The sequence below is a fragment of the Pteronotus mesoamericanus genome, unplaced genomic scaffold (assembly GCF_021234165.1).
Source record: "Pteronotus mesoamericanus isolate MK-2021 breed Mesoamerican mustached bat unplaced genomic scaffold, CSHL_Meso_final scaffold_83, whole genome shotgun sequence".
Taxonomy (NCBI): Eukaryota; Metazoa; Chordata; class Mammalia; order Chiroptera; family Mormoopidae; genus Pteronotus; species Pteronotus mesoamericanus.
This window is the reverse complement of record NW_026555328.1, coordinates 2,960,913-2,969,223: the sequence shown is the minus strand read 5'-3', so window position 1 is coordinate 2,969,223 and position 8,311 is coordinate 2,960,913. Positions and strand designations below refer to the sequence as shown.

Sequence of the window (8,311 nt, the reverse complement as noted above, 5' to 3'; positions counted from 1 at the left end):
GGTTTTACTAATTATAAACATCTGGGGTGAGTCCATGAAACTCAGATTCATTGGTCTGGGTGACGCTGAGGATGAGTATTTTCAAACCACCCAGAGTGACTCTGATTGGAGAACAAGCATTGGAACTTCTGGTCTAAACTGAATGGATGCTCACATGATACTGAATGAAGGCATGAAGGAATGAGTCAATGGGGATGATAAATGAATAAAGGGATGAATGAGTAAATAATAGGTCTGCCTCCATGGGAAGAAATGTTAACACTGTCCCCTAGGCCTGTGCTTCAGGCTCCAAAGTGTGTGCCCATTTGCCCTAGGCTCTTCTGAGCACAAAAACGTAGCATAGCTACTCTCCATCCCTCTATTTCCTGTGTCTTCTCCCTGATCTCACTCCACATCCTTTGCTTCCCTGGGGTCTATTTTCCCCATCTTCTCACTGCCTCCCCACGTCCTTTCCAGTTTCCCACTTTAGTCCTTTGAGCTTCCACTTCCTCCCTTATTCCCTCCCAGCCAGGCTCAGTCCACCTCCCACTACAATATTTGTAAATCGAGGATCCTTTCAGCGTCCCAAGGCACTTGTGTGAGAAGAGTCTTTGAACACAACAGTTACACAAAACAGATTTATTGGATGAACCGCAGCGACCAGCGGGGTCAGAAAATAGCACAGGCTTTCCGAAGAAGGGGCAGGGTGGGACTAAGGGAGGGGCGTGGCCGGCAGACTCCTCCCCACTCCGTCCAGGACTGCTGCTGAGTTCTAGGCAGGAGGTTGCTGCAGGTCCCCGGGAGGGTCTCGGAGGGGCACCCCCTTCCCTTCTAGAAGCTTCTTTCACACTTGACTGGATGAGTTGAGGACAGCCCTGGGCTGAGAGAGTGAGTCTGTGGAAGATTCTGTCTTGTGATGGGGAGACTACTAAGTTGAGTCTCTCCATTCTCTGCATTGTCCTTCCTCTTCTCCCAGAGCTGGCTCCATCCCAACAATGGCTGAGACGTCCATTTACACCAAGTTGGGCTTTTCCTGCCTCTGTGGTTTTTGTCCTCCACATCCAAAATCCTCCAGAAACAAAACCCGGAACATATACACCCTGCCCCCAGCTCACAAAAGCCCTGCCATTAATTTCACCCTCGAGGTCTCTCTGGGTGTGTTGATGTCTGCTGTCAGCCCTGCATGGCTGTTCTAGTCACTGTCCCCAGCCCCCCAGCAGAGCAGGAGAAGCCAAGGGGTCCCATCGTCAAGGTGAGGTAAGAAAAAACCCACAGGGCTCTTCATCCCATGGGAAGCTGGTACCCCTCTTAGGAAGAGGTCACAGACCCTGGAAACAGAGAGAGTGCTGAAGGAAATCATGAACTCAAAGCAAGTTGAGAAGGCGTGGGAAAGGGGCCCAGCGCTGCTCTTCTTCAGCCTCCGGTTTCCCTCATGCAACTAGGGAAAGACTGAGGACCCAGCCCAGAAGACCGCAGCTTACGCCCAAGCCTCAGGCACCAGGTGCTTTGCGGAGAGACGCCCCTACAGGGAGCCAGGAGCAAACACAAACGCAGACTTCTCTCTTGAGCACGGACCAGCCGTCACAGCCCCCAAATCCAGTGGGGGTAGGCTAATTTTTATTCAATATCGCCTCCATGTGTCCCTTCTTCCCTCAAAGAAAAATGGAGATGTGTGTGTTGCAGGGGGCGGGGGGGATGGGTCATCCAAGTGACCAGCACACAGGTACACTGCTGTCATGCTATGCTCATCCAGGGTTACATATTTATACATATACACACACAAGACAAGAGTCTCCACCGCAGCCAAAGTGACTCTTGTCACTGAGTAGCACCAGTGCCCCAGAGAAACATCCTAGGGGCAACGGGTGGGGCAGGGTAAGCTCAGCTCTGGAGGGGGTTGGAAGGGGCGGGATCTGGGGAGAGAAGCCAAGCAGCACATAGACCAAATGCTGACTCCCCCTTTCCTCCACTTTCCCTTCCCAACCCCCCATTCACAGGAGGGATCCAAGGAGCCCGTTACTTGTCAACCCCAGCGCCTTCCCGTTCCTGCAGAGAAAGGGGGTGGACAACAGGGTCCCAGGAAAACTAGAGAAAACATATCTAGTTGGCACCATGGGTGGGCTGCAGGAAAGGAGCTCCCCACCCCCCACCCCACCCCCACCCCCGCCCCAGGTGCCTGAAATCACAGCACTCTGATCCGATTTGGGGAAAAGTTCTGGAGCTCCCGCCTGCAGACTGGAGTACTAACTCTGACACCCAGCCCAGCCCACCCCCACCCCACCCCGTTTCCTAGGCTTTCTCAGAAAACACGATAAAGAGATTGAACAGAGGCAGTATTTACAAGTTTCAGGATTCTTAACCCTTAGGAGCCCCTCACAACAAGGAAGTAAAAAGTGGAAGAAGAAGGGATTGGGGGTGGGGCGGTGGGGCTGAGCAATGGGAGAGGGGGGCAGGAGCCAGAGGTAAGAAATCAGAGGGAAAAAAATGCAGAGATAGAGCGGAAAACAGAGGAAGGATAAGGGGAGAGAAAACGCAACGGAAAGAGGGGAGAAAAAAGAGCTGGAGAGCCAAGAAAGAAGAAAGGAAGCCGGGAAACCAACTTTTATTGAGCCAGACGCACGTGTCATTTTACTGCCCATATGACTTCCCCCAGTTTACACAAATGGAGAAAGTGAAGCTCAGAGAAGTTGAGAGACTTGTGCCAAGTCAGTCTCACAGATGCTGAGTGGCTGAGCACAGGTCTGCAGGGCTCTGTCTCCTTCCACCACCCAACAATCCTCTGACCAAAACTGAAGGAAAAAGGAGAGCAGGAGGGAGGCGGGAGGCAGAGAGCCGGGAAAGGAGTCAAGTGCAAGAGAGAAGGTGCCCTCATACTACCTGACTTTCAGAGAGCAAGGGTAAGGGCTGGGGTGGGACAGATGGCACCAGGCTTCTCTGGGATCCCAGCCCTAGTCAACCACGAGGGTCTCTTGGCTGTAGGGGATGGATTTCTCCTGCGCCTGCTCTCCGCCCTTCCCGGTGTTGGAGCCCGGCCCCTGGCTGTGCCCCGAGGAGTAGCTGGCCGACTTCTCCCCGCTGCTGCTGTGAGAGGCGCCCCCACACCTGCTGTGGCCCCAGCAGAGCATGGAGGTGCAGGCCTGGCGGAAGCGGGGATCAAAGAAGGCGTAGAGGAAGGGGTTGAGGCAGCTGTTGATGTAGCTGATGCAGGTGCAGTAGGGAAAGACATTCATGAGGAAGAGGTCGAAGCCGCAAGGCCAGTGCAGGAGGCTGCCCAGCATATAGAGCGTCTTCACCAGGTGGTAGGGCATCCAGCACAAGGCAAAGGTCACCACCAGCACCACGATGATGCTGAGCAGCCGGCGTCGTTTCCGCAGGCCCTCGATGCGCTCCTTGCGGAAGTGGCCCGCGATGGTTTGCGCGATGAAGAAGTAGCAGGTCAGCATGATGGTGAAGGGCACCACAAAGCCCAGGGCCGTGGACGAGACCCCCAGGCCCACCTCCCAGGCCCACTCCAAGCTGGAGGTGGCCACCATGGAGTAGTCCATGTAGCACTGCATCTTGGTGATGTTGTCCAGGTTAGGAAGCACCGTGGGGGCCGTGGCACGGAACACCATGACCGGCATGGCCAGCAGGGCAGCCAGCACCCACAGGACCGCCGTAGCCACAGCCCCACTGACCCGCAGCCTCAGGCGAGCATTGGCCACTGGCCTCACAATGGCCAGGTAGCGGTCGAAGCTGAGGCCAGTGAGGCAGAAGACGCTGGCATACATGTTGACGAAGATGAGATAGCTGCTGAGCTTACAGGCGAAGGTACCAAAGGGCCAGTCGTAGTCCCGGTACGTGTAGGTGGCCCACAGAGGCAGGGTCACCACGAAAGTCAGATCAGCCACAGCCAAGCTGGAGATGAAGATGTCAGCAGAGCGCCTCTTCTCCCGGCTGCTTCGAAATACGGTCCAGAGCACCAGGCCATTGCCCGTGGTGCCCAGGAGAAAGACCAGCATGTAGATGGCAGGGATGAGGGCCCCCGAGGACTTCCAGTCCGTGTACTCACACTCAGACTGGTTTTCTGCCCCATAGTCATCAAATTCACCACCTTCCTCCATGCTGCAGGGCAAAGAGAAGACAGGCAGGGGGTCCCTGAGGCAACCAACTCCGCGGCTGTGTCACAAACTCAGCAAGCAAGTGCCCAGAGCTTCTGGCTTGATTGAGCCTTGGAGAGCAGGCAGAAGAGCTGAAGGTGTCCAGAGCCCTTCCCAGCAGCGGGAGGAGCTGCCTGCTGATTCTTGGGACCCTGGAGGATGCTGCTCCTGCAGACTTTCCTCCACCCTCAGCTGAGACACTTCCTGCGCCCTCCTGAGTTTCTGTCTCCTCCTTGGCTCGTCACTCCCTCCTCCCACCTCCAAACCAACCCCTCACTTGTGAGTCCTAAGATCTTTAAGTTACAGCCCACTTTTTTTTTTCCTTCTTGTCACTGGGCAAGTGGACCAAATTGACCCCTGCAGTGCTGGGCAGAATGTTATCTGTGGCTTGCAGCCAGCTCTCCTCCTGGTCCCGCCTCTATCCCTCTGGTTTCCTCTGGCCCTTGGAAAGGCCCCTTCTCTGTCTTCACCACTGTCCTGTTCTCACCCCCTCCCATCTTCTCAAAATGGGGCAAATTATGCAGATTGCAATTAAGCCTCAGCTGGAGCCAGGGCGGGTTGGGGACAAGGAGGGTGAGATTTCCAAGGACGGTCTGAGTGTCTGGCAAGCCTTCCTGGCAGGCGGTCTTGCCCTTTTGGCCTGTCCCACCCTCCCTCCACTCCTGTCCTTCCAGCCCTCACCCAGACCAGACTTCACTCTCCTTTACCCTTCAGCTCTGACCTTCTTTCTGAGAACTTTTATATTTTACAGACAGTGACAGGGGGATTTCTCTGGACTTTATAAGTTGATGACAGATAGCAATTTGCATATGGCATAGGAAGTTGCAGAGAGTCGGGACGGAATCACGGGATGAAAAAAAAAACCCAGACAAAAGAATCTCTCATCAAGTCATTAAATCTGTGGGGAAACTGAGACCTAACAAAGTAAATGTCTTGCCCAAGGTCCCAGGATGAATTGTGTTCTGGTGGTGTTGTTTGCTTTCCTTCTTTTCTAAGTGCCCAACATGTAGTTGGTGATCACTAAGTGGTTGCTGAGTGAATAAGTGGATGGATGAATTAGGGAGAGAATGAAAAAAGGCATGAGTGTAGGAAGTACTATGCAAGGAGAAGAGAGGTGCATTTCAGCCTCAGGCTTATAAGCCCTGCATGGACCAGGAGGTTTCTGTAAGGCCATGTGGGGACAGACAGTCACAGCTAGAGAAGGAGGCAGAGAAACGGGAGCTGCTGAGTAGACGCCATGGGCACAGCCCTATAGAAACTCATTTTACCCTGTCTGCCTACTTCTCCGGGACCTCTGGGAGGGCAGGAGGGAAGGATGCAAAAGATAAGGTAAAAAATACCCACCCCAAACGTGGAGGAGACCATCTAAAGTTGGGCAGAGGTGAGATGACACAAAATCAGGAACTAATTCTTGCCCACAACCAAAGCAAAGGTCTTAGAAAACTAGAATCTATTGCCGCAAGGGAGGTTAGGTCAGAAAATCTCCTGCAGATGTCTCAAAGCAGAGACCCCCGAACCTAAATACACTCAAGGATGAGGCTAAGAATGTATACAGGTAAAATGGCTAGTTTGAGACTATAGGGAGGGGTGGAGCCTGCAGCAAACCAGAGCAAGCACACTCCACCCAAAAGGAGGCCTCCTCAGCTCCGTCCCTTATTGCCGGCATTGTCATGCCTTCTGGTTTTTCAACATAACTGCAAATTCTGGATTTTATGAGAGATTTCCTGATTTACGAATTTAAGAAATTAAATTTCTTTTTAAAAACAGATAGGGCAGGACAAGGGAAACATGTCCTCGGGTCCCCAGTTGGTGCTGTTTGTACAGGAGCTTGCCAAGAATAGAAGGTGGGAGAAAAACAGGGAGCAGAGACCAGGAGGAAGAAACATAAAATGCAAAGACAGTAAAATGAAAATAAACATGGCCAAAGCCTCCGGGTGCAGTGGGAGATGCAGGAAGAGGCTGGAGAGAGAGATAAGAAAGATGCTGAGGGTCTTGGATGTCATTTCCCTAAAGGCAATGTGCGGAAGAGAACACCTTGATGTTTGTCCTGAGGGTTACATAGTGAGCCCCTACTGCATGCTAGGCATTCTTCTAAACATTTTCTATTTTGTACATATTTATCCCCTTTAATTGGCAAGAGAACTTTAGGATGTAGGTGCTCTCGTTTTCCAAATGAGGAAACTCAGGCAGGGGAAGGAAGAATAACTTGGTCAAGGTCACCCAGCTAGTAACTGCCAGAATCAGAATTTGAACCAAGGCTGTCTTTAGTCCACGAACTAAACCACTATGTTCCCAAAGGAAAAACTCCAATCCTTTTTAAATTGAGGCATTTGTCATCTGTTGAGCATTATAGAAATGTACGACGGTGCTAGGATACATGGAATTTACTTTGAAATAAGCTCTTTGGGAAAATTAAAAATAGATTGACTGAAATATTTTAGAGAGACTCCCCACTCTTTTCTTTAAAGATTTTATTTTTTTATTTTTAGAGAAAGGGTGGGAGAAAGAGAAACATCAGTGTGTGGTTGCCTCTCGCACACCCCCTACTGGTGACCTGACCTACAACACAGGAATGTGCCCTGACTGGGAATCGAACCAGGAACCCTTTGGTTTGCAGGCCAGTGTTCAGTCTACTGAGCCACACCAGCCAAGGCTGAGACTCCCCACTCTTGACTAAACAGGGTATAAGTGCCCTGCCAGGGAACAGTCTGCACTAAACCCTCAGGGTAAGCAACATAGCTTGATCCAGAAACAGCCCTGTGCCCAGCCATTCCCCAAGAGGATTCCTGGTTGCCTGCTCCCAGCTTGGCAGTTAACAGGACCCAGCCTCTAGAACGTTGGCAGTCTGAAAAATGAGGTTTGGGACACCCAATAGGACCCAAACTGGGGCTTCCTGCTCTCACAGTTCCCCGGGTCCAAACTGCCTGGGACCTGATTGCTCCTTCATGTCTGTCTAATAGAAGCCTGTGTGGATGGCAGAGTGATTGACAGTCTTAATGTAACAGCAAACCTGGGTGGCAATGATTAACCTTCAACCATGACAGACTTCTTCAAATGTGACCTATCAAAAGGGACATTAGCGTTGTGCAGGAATGTGTTTGGCTCAAGTCAGCTCACAGATGATGTTCCTGTGATAAATAAAAATGACTGCTCGGGATATTCCAGAATAAAGGCCAAGTTCAAGACCTCCGGTAAATCCAAACTTCTGTGCTTCTCCCAGAAAGATGCAGAAAGATACCCCTGTCCTGTGCAGTTGGGGACACGAGGAGGGTGGGGGGTACAAGTGAGCTCGGAGTGCCTAGAAATCAGGTCCCTCTCCCTAGCTGTTCCCAGGTGGAGCCTGAGGCAGATAGAGATCCCGTGGGAGAAGAAATGCATCCATCACTTTAATCCTCTGGCTGCCAGCTTTCTGCCTCACGGGGGTCAGAAGCAGTTAATCTCACCAGAGGAATCCGACTGGTTGAAATGGGGGCCAAGGCCGGGAGGATGCCACTGGCTGGGGCCAGAGGGGGTGCAGTGCTGATAAGGCCTGACCTCCAGCCAAGAGCCAGCTGGAACCAGATGGGCCAAGTGCCACCAGTGGCGGCAAAAATGATCAGAATCAACCTACCTCACAGCTCACCCAGCTTGACACCCAGTACAGGAGGTGAAGGTCTAAAGACCAGTAGGTGGAGGCAGACTGTCCCTGCTCCCAAGGCTCAGAAGGTGGCCCTCACCAGACAGAGTACCTGGGCAGGACCTGCTTCTCATTTCTGTCCCACCCCCATTTGGTGCCTGGTAAATTATGGCCATAAAAACACTACCAGGAAAAGGATAGAAAAGGCTGGTCTGCACCTCAGGGCTGCTCTCCTTCATGAACAAGGGCATCTTTTTGCTAAATTGATCCAGAATAATCTAACCTGAGCCATCTGGCAAACCAGCAGCTAAGGCAGGACTGTTGGCCGGTGTCCCCGGGCTGGCCTGCCCTGGGGAGGCCGAGCGGTTTTCCTGGGGGACTTCTGTCTCTCCTGGGTGACTTCTTAGGGTATTGCAATGAGCCTGAGACAAGCAGCTCCTGGGGGACGGGCCTCAGACCAGCCCCTTTCAGGAGAGCCCAGCCTGCAGGGGGACCTCTGGAGTCCCTGAGTCAATGGCCCTCGCTACTCCAGCCCCAGGCTGGTTCCTGGCTCAGACAGCAGAAACTAGCCTGGCCC

At 52.5% G+C, this 8,311-nt stretch overlaps 1 protein-coding gene across 1 annotated transcript; it reads right to left on the bottom strand.

Annotated features, from left to right (window-relative positions):
- Positions 1–2,927: 2,927 nt before the first annotated feature.
- APLNR (apelin receptor) lies at positions 2,928–4,082 on the bottom strand. The gene has a single exon (XM_054563661.1). The coding sequence runs from the start codon at positions 4,080–4,082 to the stop codon at positions 2,928–2,930; it is 1,155 nt and encodes a 384-aa protein (XP_054419636.1).
- Between the last annotated feature and the right edge of the window lie 4,229 nt (positions 4,083–8,311).

Excerpts from the sequence above, each read along its gene's own strand:
- APLNR (XM_054563661.1), bottom strand. The coding sequence starts at position 4,082 with ATGGAGGAAGGTGGTGAATTTGATGACTATGGGGCAGAAAACCAGTCT.